Source organism: Zalophus californianus, chromosome 13 (assembly GCF_009762305.2).
Source record: "Zalophus californianus isolate mZalCal1 chromosome 13, mZalCal1.pri.v2, whole genome shotgun sequence".
Classification (NCBI taxonomy): Eukaryota; Metazoa; Chordata; class Mammalia; order Carnivora; family Otariidae; genus Zalophus; species Zalophus californianus.
The window spans coordinates 36314291-36331196 of NC_045607.1; the positions used below are offsets into that span (position 1 = coordinate 36314291).

The following is a 16906-nucleotide window of genomic DNA, read 5'->3' on the forward strand; positions in this document are numbered from 1 at the left end:
GAGGAAGCCAGAGTTAGCAGTCACATGCCCAGTCTCCTGAATCCGGATCTCCGCCTGGGGTCCTCATCTTGCTGCCCAGCACTTACCTAGCTGTGTAGAAGCCTCAACCACACTCCACGGCATGTTCTTACGTTGCCCAATGATGACATCTAGCACGAAGGCCTTGAGCCCATCCTCCAGCACAGCCTGGACTGCGGGGCACAAGTACTTCAGAACCAGGTGGCCCACATTGGGGCTCACAGAACTATTCCCGAGCTTTGCCTGTGGATGCAGTAGAGAAGAACAGGGAATCACTGGAAGCCCGACCTTGGTCTTCTCTGACTCTCTTAGGCCTTAGCATGCCTCTCTTGTGATCCCCATCCTCAAGTACCCAGTTCTGGGTTCTAGGTGCAAGAGAGCAGGAGAAGGTGGCAGCATAGAATGGGTGACGGTCAGCAGGGTAGAGTTCAGCTGGCCCCAGTTTTTTGCCTACCTTCACCCCAGGATCCCGGCTTGTGCCAAAATGGGCCACAATGAGGTCCACGGCAGTGTTAACCGCCTTCACCAGCCCTGCAAGTAAGAATTCCATGTGATGGGTTCCTTAGCAAGTCCCTGGGCAACTCAGCTGAGACTGAGCCCTCAGTGGAGAGAGGGAGGGACGTCCACTTTCTCTCTCTCTGTCCCTGCACATGGGTCTCAGTCTTACCGAGGACCAGGCCCTGACCCCTTTCTGTTTTCGCCCAGTTCTCAAGCCCTGTACTGTTGTCACCACCAGTGGACCCATCTCAGCGATTTTACCTTCAAGACCCTCTTACTCCAGTCCTGGATCGAGCTAACGACCCATCTTCTCCGCTCTGAGAAACCAGGCTACTGGCTGCTGGACAAAGTCCAGGGCCACTCACAACAGTGACCGACAAGGGCACCTCTTTGACATGTGCCTTCAGGTGCCCTCTGCTATGCTCTCACGTTGCCAAATCTTTACCTCTCTTCTCAAGCCCTTGGTTCGACCTCACCCAGAGAACAGAGGCCACTGGTCATCAATTCAACTTCCCTGTCTATCCAAAAGACATAACTACATCCTGTCTACCCTCCTTCCCGCCCCCCTCACTCTCTTTCCATCTTGCTCAAGGTTCTTCCCTTTTCCCAGCTTTGAACCCCCCACTCTGCCTCTACAGGGAACTTCAGCTTCATCTTTCTCCCTCTCCACAGCTCCTTCCCTTCAGCCCACAATGATGCTCAACTCTTTCCCCAACATCTCCCTGAAACAGCTTTCTCTTGGTCCAGTGGTCCCTTATTTGCTCAACATCTTAGTAGATGTTACCATCATGCTTACCCAAGCTGTTAGGTCCTGTTGTACTTGGACTCCCCCCATTAGAACACATGGCCATTTATTTATGGCATGGCAGTCTCCCTCACTCTACTTAGCTCCCTGAGGTAAGAGACCGAAGCCTGATTCTCAAGCCTCTGATAAATGACCCTTGTGCATTCAAGCACACTTGTCCTACACGATGCACAGGCTGCTACCTCGTGCCCCAATTCCTGTGCTGATTCCTTCCTAGCACGTGGAGTTCTAGGATAGGGAAACGTTCTGGAGGGCTAGACAGTAGGGCAACAGGCACAATAGGTACCAACAACAGAATTCCTGGCCTGAGCTGGGGGTAACATTCACCTTTTTTCTGAAGCAGGTCAATGGAAATGGCCTCTGAGTTGCCATCTGGGGACAGACAAAACTCAGCTGGAGGCTTCTCAGTCAAGGAAAAGGGGTCTTGGAAGTCAGGGCAGGTCAGTGGTAATGGCTTCACTATTTGACCTGGAAAGAAGAGAAAAATCAATCTCAAGCAACTCTCCTTCCAAGCGCGGCAGTCAGTTCTGTGCCTCATACCCTCTGGGACTCGTTCCCGTGGGACTGCCCCTTCTCCAGCCCTGCCCAGCTGCGGTAGAGCCTGCCCTGGGTCTACTGGGCACCTGGCCCACACACCATTCAGCCGGCAGTTCAGATGGCCAGCAGCACTGAAGGAGCCAGGGAACTCAAAGATGGGGTTCCTTCGGGCCAGCCGAGCTTCCTGTGGCCTTCGGTCTAGGCTCCCTGACAATCCAGGGGGCCCTAGTGGGTTCTTCCTCCTGTATTCCCGCCACTTGAGTGCTTGAGGGGATAGGTGGTTGGCTGAAAGCAGAACAGATGAGCAGAAGAGACGGGCAAGAGTTAGCAGGAGACAGCATTTCACATCCACCCAGTGCGGTCATATAAAATATGAGGGCTGGGAGTGCTTGGGTATTATCCACAGGTGCTGGGGAAGGAGATGTAAACATTTTAACCCCTTACCCCAGGGTGGGGTATAAGAAAGCATCCAAAGGTGGGGGGGGGGGTTCGGGTAGAAATGCTTGCGGTGGAGGATAAAGCTCATACCGTTATTGGGCCTGGAGGCCATGCTGCCCTCACCACCTCCCCGGGCTAGACTTTCTGCTCGACTGAGGCTAGATCTCCAGGAGCCCAGAGGAGGCAAGCTTCCTGTTCCATGGAGACGGTACTCAGCCAAGGTCAGTATCTTCTGATCCTCCTTCTGTGGCTGCTGGAAGGTGGCAGGCCGGGCAACAGGAGGACAGGAGTGGCTCCATGGGGGTGGGCTTTCTGTGGCTGTGGCCTGCTCTGGAGGAGGGGAGCACGAGGTGGAAGCAGAAGAGTCGGTGCTGGGCCCAAAGGGGCCAGCACTGCGGATCGGGGAGTAGCTACCCAGGGGTGACGGCCGTGAGGTTTCTGGCTCAGGCCCAGCTTTCCTGGCCCCTCTGTTGGTGGGTGCCTGTGACTCCCCTGAGGGAGCTAAGGCTGGGACTGGAGCAGTAGGGGCAGCCAGGGGGGCAGGCTGCTGTGCACGGCTGCAGCCAGACAGGCTGTAGAGCTGGGAAAGGCTGTGGAGGGCGCGGGCCTTGGCCAACTGCTTCGGGAAGTGGTGCTGGAACACGAAGGGCTGGATGGGCAGCGTGGTTGGCCTCTGCTCCTTGCTGTAGCGAAGGACTGGTCGGCTCTCCGCACCGCCGCCTGTGGCGACAGTGATGGAGGAGGAATCAGACAGACCCTGGGGCCCCCAGGAGAGGAAGCAAAGAAGCAGCCGGATGATGCTCACTGGGGAGAGGGGAAGAGATGGGCAGGACCTGGCTTGTAGGAACTGAATGGGGTAAGGGCAATCCAAATTCGGGAATATGACAGTGTGCCTCCCATCTTTTGTAAAACTTTTTCTATTGTTTTTATGATGCTGAACTCTCTTGTACTCTTGACTATTCACCCCATCTTCATTTTCTTGACTTCAAGGGTGGGTGTATCTTAAGGCTCCATTCTTAGATCTCCCTTTACACTTTCTTCCCTGCATTGTTCAAGTTCAGGCATTCATACAGATGACTCCCGAACCCACAGTTTTAGCCCCCACCTTCCCCTTAATCCCTGGATCATTCTGCTTTCACTTAAAATTTGCTATTTTGGGACACCTGGGTGGCTCAGTCGTTAGGCGTTTGCCTTCGGCTCAGGTCATGATCCCAGGGTCCTGGGATCGAGCCCTGCATCGGGCTCCCTGCTCAGCGGGAAGCTTGCTTCTCCCTCTCCCGCTCCCCCTGCTTGTGTTCCCTCTCTTGCTGTGTCTCTCTCTGTCAAAGAAATAAATAAAATCTTTAAAAAATTTTTGCTATTTTAAGGGTGTCTGGGTGGCTCAGTCAGTTAAGCATCCGACTCTTGATTTCAGCTCGGGTCACGATCTCAGGCTCTGTGTTGGGCGTGGAGCCTACTTAAGATTCTCTCTCTCCCTCTGGGGTGCCTGGGTGGCTCAGTCGGTTAAGCCTCTGACTCTTGGTTTTGGCACAAATGATCTCATGGGTAGTGAGATCAAGCCCCATGTTGGGCTCTGCACTCAGCAAGGAGTCTGCTGGAGATTCTCTCTCCTTCTCCCTCTGCCCCTCCCCCCACTCGCTCACTCTCTCTAAAATAAATAAAATCTTAAAAAGAAAAAGATTCTCCCTCTCTGTCTGCCCCTCCCCCTAAACATTTGCTTTTTGTTTATTTTATTATTTTTTTAAGATTTTATTTATTTGTTCGGCCCTGAGCCGAAGGCAGACGCTCAACCGACTGAGTCATCCAGGCGCTCCCAAAATTTGCTATTTTAAAGCAATTCATCTATCACCTTTCCCCTGATGACTTCCATTTCTGACGATGGCAGAACCACCATTTCCTTTGTTTCTAAGGCCTAAAGAGTTGGAGTAAAGGTCACAGATATTCAGGGTAAGATGTTATTTACTTCAAGCTTTTGCTCATCATTGCCTGTCTCCACTAAAGCTGACTCATTTCATTCTTAAGCAAATCTAACCATAATATTTCTTCATTTGCAGCAGGAATCAGCCTCCTGTCACCCCTGTCAACCCCATTCCCACTCTTTCACGATCCTTGCATTGGAGCCTCAGGGTCCACATTTGCTCCCTCTACACAGAGTTGTGATCCCCAAGGAGAGGACCATCTCCTGTTCTTTCAGCCAATCTTCAGGTCAGTGTCTCTCAAGACACAGGGCTCAGAACTAACAAAACTCCAGGACACTGCACAGCCAGATTGTCTGTGAGTTGTGCTTCTTAAAAAAACCACTGTGCACACTGTAAACATCTGCATGACACAAGGTGGCGCTAGAAGCTTCTACGAAGCCAGAAACCCTGGGTGTGGCTCACTGAGCACAACTCTGGCTCAACAAATTTTTGAGACAGGAATTAATACCCTTACCTGACAGCTCAGGGTATTGGAAATTTAGAGACATTAAGTCATTTGCCCAAGGTCACACAACTAGGAAGTGGCAGAGCTAGAATTCGGCTAAGCCAGAGTCTGACTTAGGGGCTAATGTTCTCTTTATCACATTGCACTACATAGGAAATGGTATCCCTCATCTTTCCCCATTTATTTACTTCATTGAGTCTTAAGGGGATAGTGATCACAACCCCATCAGGGAGGGGTTTCAGAATCACTCCCAGGGGACATGTTCAAAATATACCCTCCTGTCATCCCCAATCTGTGCTTAGAGAGCAACCTTTGTCATTCTCCCTTGCTTACTATGCTCCAGCCACACTTCCTTCTGTCCTTAAACATGCCAAGTTCATTAACATCTCAGGATCTTTTTTACCTGCTGTTCTGCCTGGAATCAACTCATCATTCAGGCATCAGCTCAAACATCACCTCCTCAGTGGTGACCACCCCAGTCCCTCTGACAAGTCATACTCTGTCTCATCATCCTGTTTTATTTTCTTTTTAGCATTTTATCACTATTAGAAATTATCTTGTTTTTTGTCTATTACTCCTCATAAGGGCTCCAAAAAAGCAGTGTTTTTGAATTGTTCATTGATGTATCCCCAGTGCCTAGAATAGAGCCCAGTATATAGTAGGTACTGAATAAATATTTGTTAAATGAATGAATCCCCACTGTCACCCTTGGCTCAGGCTAGTCTCGCTGCATCCAGATCTTCTTACATAAATCAGATTGCTTCCTAAAATACCAGTTTTATCCCCTGTGACCCTACTGCCCACAGAATAAAGTCTAAGCTTCTCAAATAGGTATCCACACCTGCCACCAATTAGACTGCTCTCCCCTCAAACTCCCACACCTGCCATTCTCATTGACCCCACTCTTTCCATCCCATTCCCATCTTTAAGTACACAGCCTTTCCTGCTAGGAACGCCGCCTGCCTTTCCATTTATTTAAATATAAAATTCCAAGGCTGAACTGACTCTGGCTTTCAGATTAGGCCTTCCCAACCATAGCTTTATTATACCCGCTATATAAAGTATGTTTGAATTAGACTGTTTATTTCTAGTCTTTAAAAAATCCTCCCTAAGTCCCCAGGATAGGGTTTGAGTCAGGTTTGAGGCAGAGGAATGAGATCAGAGAAGAAGGAGGGGCCTGACCTGGGGAGTGGGTCTCAGTTTTGTCCCCAGGGAATACAAAGACTAAGGTTTCTCACTTTTCTATGTGACAGCCCTTGAGAAAATCAGAGACCACATTCACCCAAGTCTGCTGTTCTGTAGGTGACACAGCCCCAGTCCCTCAGTTTCTTCTTAAAATGGAACCCAGAACTTGCAGGTGAGCACTAACTGATTCAGAGGAGTAGAGGACCATCAGCTTCCCCCTTCTGGAGTCTATCAGTGAAGACAGTCATTTTAACTATTTGGAAGCCCTTCCAAACTGCTGACTCATTCTGAGAGTGCGATCAATTAAATACCCCAGATCAACCCAAGTACAGCTTACCTATCAAACTTCACACTGGTCCCTGCTGTTTTGTTTTATTCTTTCCAGATTTGGTAAGATCTTTTTGAACAGTTGACTCTGCTGCTCTCAAAGAGATCTCAGCTTCTTTTGTCATTCATGAATTCATTGAATTGTCATTCATTAATTAAAAAAAAAACGTATAGAATTGGGAGAAGAGCCCTGTGGGAGATCACTGGAGACTTATGGAACAGAATAGCATCTCTATACGGAAAGTCTTATCCAATAAAAAAACACACAACACTTTTAATGCCTCTCCCATCACCGACCAGGATTGTTCTTGCCCTCAGAATGCCAGCCACAGCATCCCCTGTGCCTAGAAATACCCACCAGACAGTGAAGTCTAAGAAGGGAGTGGGTTCCAAAGGACTCTGGCCAATCTCTGCTGTTTCTGACCCTCCTCCTCCCTGGAGACCTCCCCTTTCATCCTCCACCCCAAGGGCAGCTCCTCTGTGTCCTTTTAGGAGTGTGAAGTCTTCTGAAGCTATGATCTTCCCAACAGCAGAGATTACACCATTTATGGTTTTTTAACCCACTTCTTTTGAGAAGCCATTGGACCAACCTGAGCCTACAGCATAGCATATTCCCCTTTATCTCCCTTTCCCCTGCTTTCTCTCTCCTTCCAAACCCTCTGAGATCTGGCTTCCCCCCCCGCCCCCCCCCCACTACTCCCAAATGTTGTTTTCGGGATTCTTCAGCCTTAATGTTAGTGATTTCTCTTCAAAACTTTGTTGAACCTAACTCTTTTTTTGAAACTTTCTCCTCCTGTAGTGCCTGTGCCTTCACTCTCCCCTGGTTTTCCTATTTTCCTAATTCTTCTCAGAACCTTTGAGTGTTGCTCTGCTCACCCTTAAATCATTGCATCCTCAGGGCCCTCTGTCCTTGTTCCCTTTACAACTCCACACACTCTCCCTAGGTGCTCTCATCCACTCAAAGCTTCAACTACCTCTGTTATTCTGATGACTCTGATCTTGGCGGTCTCCTGACCCCCAGGGCATCCTTTCCAATCCACCTTTCCCCCAAACAACCAGTGATCTTTCTAAAATGCAAAAAAAAAACAAACCCATGCCACTAAGCTGTTAAAAAACAAAATGCCACTTCCCTGATTAAAATCCTTCAGTAGTTCCATCCATACCCCACCATGGCTATACCAAATTATTTGCAGTTTCTGGAAAGCATCAAATTATTCTGCACCTTGTTGGTTTTATACAGACTACTGTATGAACCTAGAATGTTCTTCTCACAAGTCTCCACAAAGCCTATTCCTCATCCTCTTTCTAGACTGGTTTTAAATATAAATTCTGTTAGCACTCCTTCTCTGACATTTTAGTCTTTCTAGAGAGCCCTCTCATAGACCAGTACTGGACACCGTCATCTCTGGTTTTTGTTTTTAAGTAGGCTCCAATGCAGGGCTTGAACTCATGATCCTGAGATTGAGACCCGAGCTGAGATCAAGGGTCGGCAGCTTAACCAACTGAGCCACCCAGGCACTCTCCCCCCTCCCCCAACTCTGTTTTTAATTATGTTTCCTTTTCTGTTTTCATCCTTAGTCAGAATTCCTTGAGGCTAGAGACTGTCTCTCACATCTCTCCATCACCAACATTTAACATAGAGCATTTATAAAACAATTATTTAAATGTAATAAAATAAACAGGGAAAGAGCGGGGGCCCAGGAGGCTTAAGTGTCTGCTTTCAGGCTCTTTGAAAAGCCGCAACAATCACTGATCAAAGAATGAACTTCACTGACTCAGTGTGGTTTGCCTAAGGGACATATCCCTTAAGCACTGCAAATTCCTAAATGTCCCAAACTAAACTTGGGCTTTATCCCTTTTCCAGGAAATACACTTTACAGCAGTGTCTGTGGTCCCTATCCACGTACCATCATCTTTCCAGGCAACCAGGCTTATAATCACAATCGTCTGCGTACTTCCTTTCCCAATATATCAGTCTCTGAGTCCTGATAATTTCAGTGTATTTTTTATCTTTCCCATTACAACTGTTGGACATGACCTGGACTGGAAAGATGATGGATCTAGGCTGAGGAACCTTTAGTGGTTATGGACGGGGTGGTTGCCAGGGCCCTATCACTGAGGAGGCCGTGCATATATTCTGGTGTTCTCCAGCCTGTAGGTTCCTTACCGTCAGCTCTAGCTCTTGCATCCTTCTGGGTATGGCTGTTGGCTGGGCTCCCTGGGAGAGCAGGCCCTGGATCCATCAGCTGGGCCAGGGGGCCTTGCCCAGCAGCTCTGAGGCTAGCAGGTGGCATCTCACTGGCCTGGGGGCCCTGACAGACCTGGGTGGACCAGGGCTCTGGGCCAACTAGGCCCATGCCCGGCCCTGAGGGCACGGGCGGCAGGCTATGACTACAGTGAGTACCCTCGCCCAGCGGGCCCGCCCTATCTTGCTGGGCTTCCTGGATGGGTGAGAACTCCTGGGAGGAGTCCCCAACGCTCACTCGAAGCGGCGGGGAGCCAGAGCCTGCAGCTTTCTTCCGGCCCTTGGCGAGCTCAGCAAAGGAGGTGACCCGCCGAGGTGGGGAGCCAGACCCAGCGAGGGCTGCAGGACCCTCACTCAGGCGCACTGGGCAACTCAGCATGCGCTCCAGTGAGCCCAGGCGGACAGGAGGGCTGCGCGCCAGGCTGCGATCACAGCTTCGAGAGCGCTGACGTCCAGTGCTGAGGTTGGGGGGTGAGCTGTTGGTATACACTTGCCCCTCGATCACGGTGGGGCCCACAGGTGCCGCTGCTTCCACCGAGGAACCCACCACTCCTTGTTCCTCTGGCTGGACTTCTGGCCTCTGGAATAGGTAATACTCAGAGGGCTGGCTGGGGCCAGGGTCTGCGCCGGGGCCTGGCGCAGGGCTTATCTTGGTGTGTTCCTCAGAGCAGCTGGTGATGGAAGAGCCAGCTGGGCTTGGGGATGACTGGGAGGACAGGTCACAGGTGACAAGTTTATAGTAATTCTGTGTGGCCACAACAAGACGGGCCTGGCTCTGGAAGCAGGCCGTGAGGTCAGCCACACCTGGGCAGGGCTCACAGTGTGGGCGGTAGGAGTTGCAGTTGGCATCGAGCTCGGGAGATGAGGCATGAGGACAGCCGTAGCTCCCTTCCCTTCCTCCGCTGTCGGGGTGGTGGGACTCACAAGACATCTTGGACTCGGCTGGGGAGGGCTGCAGGTCCAGATAGAAAGCGCCAGGGTCTGAGTGGCTGCAGAAGGAAGAGTTGCTGCACGACTGAGGGGCGGCGTTGAGATTGGCGCGGGAGTTGCCATGCATCTTGTTGTAGAGGGTGCTGAAGGTGACCAGCACGCCCTCCGAGCTGTTGCAGGAGGAGTCACTCGCATAGCCCATGGACTGGTCAGCCGCCTCGGACTGACTGGAGGCGCTACTGCAGCGGCGGTGCTGAGGCCCCGAGCCCGAGCATCCTGGATTCCTCGGGGACTCATCTGAACTGAGCTTCCAGTCCTGATCAAAGGAAAAGCCCGACGTATCGCTGGCTCCACCCCCACTGCCACTCCCACCAGGTCCCCCACACTCGTCCAGCTCCATGGTCTCTGCTTCCAGGTCCGGCCGGCAGCAGTGGCTAGTGCTGCAGTGCTGGGAATCCAAGGTGGCCCTTGGCTCCTGTTCCTGCCCCTCCACTACTCCAGCTCGACTACGTGTTGCCCCCCACGGCCTGCCTGCCCTAGGGCCAGGTGGTGGCAGCTGGAAAGAGGACAGATGGAAGGTGGGCTGACTGGCCCCGTGCAGGTGGAAGGACTGCTGGGTGGCACCATCACCAATGCTGTCATCACAGAGGTCACCAAGTCCTGGCTCAGCCACACCCTCCTGCAGCAGGAAAGGATTGTGTCGTTTAGGGGCCCCAGGGCCTCTTCCATCCCGAACCCTACTCTTCGTGCTGTCTGCAGGCCGTGTGGACCCCCCTGGGGCAGAGTGCAGACTGTTGTACAGCAGCGAGTCAGCTTGTCCTAGGTCTTGATCAGGCTGGGTGATGCCCAGGTCAGGGGGGCAGAAAGGATTGGATCTTGTGCTGCTACTACCTCCACTTGCCCCTGCACAGCACTGCCTGTCTGGGACTTGACAGTGCACCAGGGGGATGTGGTGGACGATGAGGGTCTCTCCAGTCAGCTTTGGGGGACTATCCATTCTGGAAATTTCGAACAAGGGCATCAACAGCACCAGACACTGCCCCCGGAGCCCAGTGGGGCAGAACACATTTCATCAGGAGAGCTTGGCACCTGGAGAGAGAGGGAAAGAAAGGGAACCTAATGTCACCTCCCTGGAAGTCAGGGACATGCCCTTCCCCATAGCATTTTCAGATGGAGAAGAGCCCAAGAGGAGAAACGACTCAGAGGCAGGATGGAGCCTGATCACACAGCCCGACAAGGCCGGGCTTCCCTGCCCTACTTTTTGCACTGCACGGGTCCAGCTCTTGAGTGCCCCCTTCATTGGCCGTGCGTCCACTTGTGACAAAAGGCAAACTCATTTTCATGCCACCTACAAAGGTCTGGGGGATCTCAAGGACAACACTTTCTCCTTTTCCTTCAAGGACAAGTTCTTAGCAGTAAATGATGACTAGTCCCAAGTACAAAAAAAGTATGAATAGTACCTAACTTAGAAAAATCATCTAGGATGACTGAAAGGGTGCTCGGCACTGAGGAGGACAGAGAGATGCCTTAGACCCAGCTACAGCTTGCAAGCTCTCAGATTAGGGGAAAATCATGCAGATGAACTATATCATGTACTCATAGCAATATGCTATTAATTTTGGAAGAAAACTATTTTTAAATTATTCTGTATTGTTTGCCCCCATGTCACCTCATTTTCTCCTCTGAGCCCCAGAATGCTCATCCCTCTCTGCTGGCTATGGGCTAATGATCCTCACTCTCCCTACTACTGTCCTGGAGCTGCTTCTTTTTTTTTTTCTTTTTTCAAGATTTTATTTTTAAGTAATCTCTGCACCCAACATGGGGCTGGAACTCAAAACCCCGAGATCAAGAGTCACATGCTCCACCAACTGAGCCAGCCAGGCGCCCCTGTCCTGGAGCTTCTTGAATACAGAGACCGAGTTGGTCATTAGAGTGACTTGACCACAAGTATGGGTGATGCCAACCTCTACCTTCTCACTGAGGGAGTGGGTGTCTATTTCTATCTCTTGTATCACTCAGGCACACAGAAGTCCTAGCAAACATGATAGGCATAATACATTCTTGTCCAGCTCAGGATACAGATCTTCTGAAGTGCCCAAATTCTGTCCATTTTCAGTTCAGAACTTTCACTATGGGGGTCCCCTAGAAAGTCCTCTCTTCCCAGTTTTTCCTCCAATAGGCTAAGGTAAAGCTCTCTCCTATTTAAGGTCTCCTGGCCCCAAGCACACAGAACCCGTTCTGAGCTTCTCTGGTCTGCTGACTGGACTGCGACAGAACGGCTTCCTCAAATTCTAGTCTCCTGTGCTACCAAATTCAAGTCCTAATAGTCCTTGCTTGCTCAGACTCCTCCTATCTAATTTCTGCTAATTCATTCATTTCTCTTCCTTCCCTTTTTATTCCCGTCATTTTCCTTCCACCCACTGTGAATCTAAATTCTTCAATGCCTAAGTTTTCCGCCATTTAGTTGAATGCTTAATACCACCAATTTTTAAAAATTTAACTCAGATTACAGGATCACAGCTCTTCATGTGGAGTACAGAAAGGACCTAGGCAAGTCACACATGCTCAAGGACATGAACAGGCAATACATAAATGAAAAAATTCAAGTGGCTGATAAATAAGTGTGTGAGGAATTCAGTTTTAAAAATTCTTTTATAAATTAAATTACATCAAAATTAAAAAGCAAGTGTTTATCCTCTCCCTTCCCTTTTCTTTCTGAGAGGAAGACTTCCTTGTTGGACTCCAACCCTTTGGGAATTGACTGGGGATAGATAATGAGTCGATATAGAGAAAGGTAGAAACCAGAGAGGCTAAACCGAGCTGCAAGGTTTGAGTTCTAGAAGAAAACATGGGAATAAACATTTGTTATCTTGGATTGGGTGATGGTTTCTTAGATATGACACCAAAAGCACAAGTGACAAGTGAGAAAATAGAGAAGGTGGACATCATAAAAATTAAAAACCTTCGTGCCTCAAAGGATACCATCAAGAAAAGACAACCCACAAAATGGGAAAAAATATTTGCAAAGAGATTACTGATCAAAATATATGAACTCTTAGAACTTGGGGCACCTGGGTGGCTCGGTTGTTAAGCGGCTGCCTTCGGCTCAGGTCATGATCCCAGGGTCCTGGGATCGAGCCCCACATCGGGCTCCCTGCTCGGAGGGAAGCCTGCTTCTCCCTCTCCCACTCCCCCTGCTTGTGTTCCCTCTCTTGCTGTGTGTCTCTCTCTGTCAAATAAATAAATAAAATCTTAAAAAAAAAAAGAACTCTTAACAACTCAACAATAAAAAGACATATAACTCAATTAAAAACTGGGCAAAGAACTTGAATAGACATTTCTCCAGAGAAAACTTACAAATGGCCAATAAACACATGAAAAGATGCTCAACATCATTAGTCATTATAGAAATGAAAACCACATTGAGATACCACTTCATCCCCACCATGATGCCTAAGATAAAAGACAGACAGTAACAAATGTTGGTGAGGATGTGGAGATATTGGAATTCTCAACCTTGCCGGAGGCATGGTAAAATGGTGGAGCCATTTTGGAAAACCAGTCTGACAGTTCCTTAAAATGTTAAACATACAGTTACCATATCACCCAGCAATTCTACTCCTAGGTATATACCCAAGAGAAATGGAAACACATGTTCACACAAAAGTTTGTATATTAATATTCATAGCAGCATTCAAAGTAGCCAAAAAAAGTTGGAGCAAGCCACTGTCCATTAACAGATGAATGGATAAACATAATGTGATAGATGGGCACCTGGCTAGCTCAGTTGCTAGAGCATGTGATTCTTGATCTCAGGGTCTAAAGTTCAAGCCCCACACTGGGTGCAGAGCTTACTTTATTTTTTAAATTTGGTTTCTCTTTTTTCTTTTCTTTTTTTAAGATTCTATTTTTAAGTAATCTCTTCACCCAAAGTGGGGCTTGAACCAACAACCCTGAGATCCAGAGTTGTGCGCTCCACCAACTAAGCCAGCCAGGTGCGCCAGTGTAGATAGATAGGTGATAGATAGATAAATAGTTAGATAGACAGCTAAAGCTGCAACAAAAAAACTGATGTTAAGAAAATAATTTGATATATACATGCAACAGAATATTATTTAGCAATAAAAGGAATCAAGTAGTGATCCATGCTACAATATGAATCAACCTCAAAAAGGTAAGTGAAAGAAGCCAGTCATAAAAGGCTTCTTTGTATGATGTTGTATGATTCCATTTATATGAAATGTCCAGAATAGGCAAATCCACAGAAACAGAAAATAGATTAGTGGTTGCCAGGGACTGGGGGACTGGGGAATGGGGAGTGACTTCTAATGGGTAATGGAGGTTCTTTCTGGGGTGATGAAAATGTTCTGAAATCAGACAGTGGTGATAATTATGAAAGTCTGAGTAAAACCAAAACTACAGATTTTTGTGGTATGTGAATTATATCTTAACAAAGCTGTTATTTAAAGCCTTTTTTAAAATAGAAAAAAAAGATTAAGATTTATGAGAAGAGGAAAGGAGAGGTGAGGAAGGGAATGGGTATTGAGTGGTGGAGGGGATTGGGCATTTTCAGAGATAAGCTGAGAAGGAAAAAAGAGAGAAAGCTGCCTTAAAGTATGGGATACTGTTGAGAGAAATAAAGAGGATTTTTAGGAAGTTTAGCTATGGAGTACATGAGATAATTTTCCCTTCACTCCGCCCCATCTCTTCTCTTCCTTCACCAAGAAAACTTGGGTTCAAATAAAAATGCCACAAGGGTAACAGAAAGTTGGAAACAACCTCAAATTCCAGTAATAACAATCAATAAAAAAGTACAGAGCAGAGTATCATTAAAATAATGTGTTAATATGATTGCTGACTTGGGAAAATGTTCACAAAATATTAAGTAAAACTGCAGATTACAAACAGCATATAGAGTATGACACCATTTTTGTAAATAAATATATGTCTTTATGTGTCTTAGTCTGTTCAGGTTGCTATGACCAAACATCTCAGACTACGTGTCTTGTAAACAGCAGAAATTTATTTCTCATAGTTCCAGAGGCTGGGAAGTCCAAGATCAAGGTGCCAGAATGGCTGCGTTCTGCCCTCTTCCTTGTTCAGAGCTGGCACCTTCTGGCTGTGTCCTCACATTGTGTAAGGGACAAGGGATCTCTCTGGAGCCTGTTTTGTAAGAGCACTAACGCCATTCATGAGGGCTTTGTCCTCATTAGCTAACCGCCTCCCAAGGCCCTACCTCTTACTACCACTGCTTTTGGGGGTTAGGATTCAACATATGAGTTTTGGGGGACACAAATATTCAGACCATAGCAATATGCATGAAAGAAAATTTGAAGGCATATACAACAAAATATTAATAGTGCTTATCTCTGTTGAGTGATTTTGGATTATTTTTAATTTTACTCTTTCTGTTTCATCTGTATTTTTAAATTTTTACTTAAAATTCAATTCATTAACATATAGTGTATTATTAGTTTCAGAGGTAGAGTTCAGTGATTCATCAGTTGCATATAACACCCAGGGCTCATTACATCACGTGCCCTCCTTAATGCCCATCATCCAACCACCCTATCCCTCTACCCACCTCCCCTCCAGCAACCCTAGTCATCTATATTTTCTAATTTGTATATAATATCTATTATGTACATAATTTAAACAGTTTTGTTTTCTCTCTCTCTCTTTCTTTTAGAGATGGGGGGCAGAGGGACAGGGAAAGAGAGAGAGAGAATCTTAAACAGGTTCCACACCCAGCATGGAGGCTGACACAGGGCTTGATCTCACAACCCTGAGATCATGACCTGAGCTGAAGTCAAGAGTCAGACGCTTAACCGACCAAGACACCCAGGTGCCCCATTTTGTTTTCTTTAAACAACACAGATACTGTGGGTTCAGGGCTTGGAGAGGGCGGCTTCCCCTTACATATAGTACTAGGTTTCCGCAAAGTCCAGGCTATCATCTGAGCCCTGGACTAAAAGGAGCATAGAAAACTGTCTTGTACACATAGCAGTAATTTTAGGAGTACCTATGGGCTACATCCATCACTGGATCTTCTGTGAATACCACCCCCCCCCCTTAAAGCACCATTTTCAAGCAGCATTCACAAATAAAATATACACACATAAGAACTTATGATTCGATCCACAAAACTATTACGGAGTCACACATGCTTTGAAATGGAAAAGCATAATGACACAGAATCTAGAAGGCTGATCCTCTAAATCAGGGATAAAGAATAAATGGATACAGAAGATGATGAAGAAACTTTGGCTGGAGGGTACAGACAGTTATATTATAATGTTGTTTATGTATCTGTCCCTCAGACTAGAGTTCATTCCCTGAGGTCAGAAACTGGGATATAGTCAACTCTGTGTCCCTAGAACCTATATATAGTACTTGGAACATGGTAAGTACCCCGTTATTTGTGGACTTCTACTTTACCCATTTAAAGACTTGACTTGTTTGTCTTTTTATTATTGAGTTGTAGGAGTTTTTAAATTTCCTTTGTCAGACATGTCTTGAGAATATTTTCTTTCAGCCTGTGGCTTGCGCATTTGTTTTCTTAATGGTGCTTTTCAATTAATGGAAGTTTTTAATTATATAAAATCGCATTTATCTGTTTTTTTTTCTTTTATGGTTAAAACTTTGTGTCCTATCTAAAATATCTTTGCTTATCCCAAGATCATAAAGAAAATTTTCCTTTTTTTCCTGAAAGCTGTATAATTTTAGCTTTTACATTTAGGTTGTGTTGAATCCTATTTTAACTGTAAAGCACTATCCCTGGTGGATTCATTTTATATTTTTGTATCTTAGAGAAGGTCTTATTCCTCCCTGATCTCCACACAACCAAGGGAAATGCCCGCCAATAGTTCCTTCACAGACAACTCTAGCTCAGCTAACTAAGGTGAAGTTCTGCAGACATCCTATGAGATTTTGTACTCATGCCTCTGCTCCGCCCCCCGACAAAACTTGCACATTTTTGGGCCCCTGGGTGGCTCAGTTGGTTAAGCGACTGCCTTCGGCTCAGGTCATGATCCTGGAGTCCCGGGATCGAGTCCCGCATCGGGCTCCCTGCTCAGCAGGGAGTCTGCTTCTCCCTCTGACCCTCCCCCCTCTCATGCGCTCTCTGTCTCTCATTCTCTCTCTCAAATAAATAAAATCTTTTTTTTTAAAGATTTTATTTATTTATTTGAGAGAGAGCGAGTGAGAGATAGGGAGCACGAGAGGGAAGAGGGTCAGCGGGAGAAGCAGACTCCCTGCTGAGCAGGGAGCCCGATGCGGCACTCGATCTCGGGACTCCAGGATCATGACCTGAGCCGAAGGCAGTCGCTTAACCAACTGAGCCACCCAGGCGCCCTCAAATAAATAAAATCTTAAAAAAAAAAAAAAAAAAACTTGCACATTTTTTGCAAAGCATTTTTTCTAAATATATGTCATCTCACTGATCCTCACAACAACTCACCAAAGTAGGCAGCGCCACTTTCATTTTAAAAAACAAGGAA

The 16906-nt window shown here is 47.4% G+C and overlaps 1 protein-coding gene across 5 annotated transcripts in view; it reads right to left on the minus strand.

Moving 5' to 3' along the window:
• The window catches only part of RUSC2 (RUN and SH3 domain containing 2), a 71090-nt gene that overhangs the window by 3090 nt on the left and 51094 nt on the right, over positions 1–16906 (minus strand). For 4 of the 5 annotated variants that reach the window (XM_027614348.2, XM_027614349.2, XM_027614347.2 and 1 more), the window contains exons 2-7: positions 8400–10496; positions 2387–3016; positions 1958–2143; positions 1649–1789; positions 473–549; positions 87–261 (exon numbers count right to left, since the gene is read on the minus strand). In XM_027614348.2, the coding sequence (XP_027470149.1) occupies positions 87–261; positions 473–549; positions 1649–1789; positions 1958–2143; positions 2387–3016; positions 8400–10428 (3238 nt within the window). In that variant the 5' untranslated portion in view covers positions 10429–10496. The remainder of the gene's footprint in view (positions 1–86; positions 262–472; positions 550–1648; positions 1790–1957; positions 2144–2386; positions 3017–8399; positions 10497–16906) is intronic. The other variant, XM_027614351.2, reaches the window with a different exon arrangement.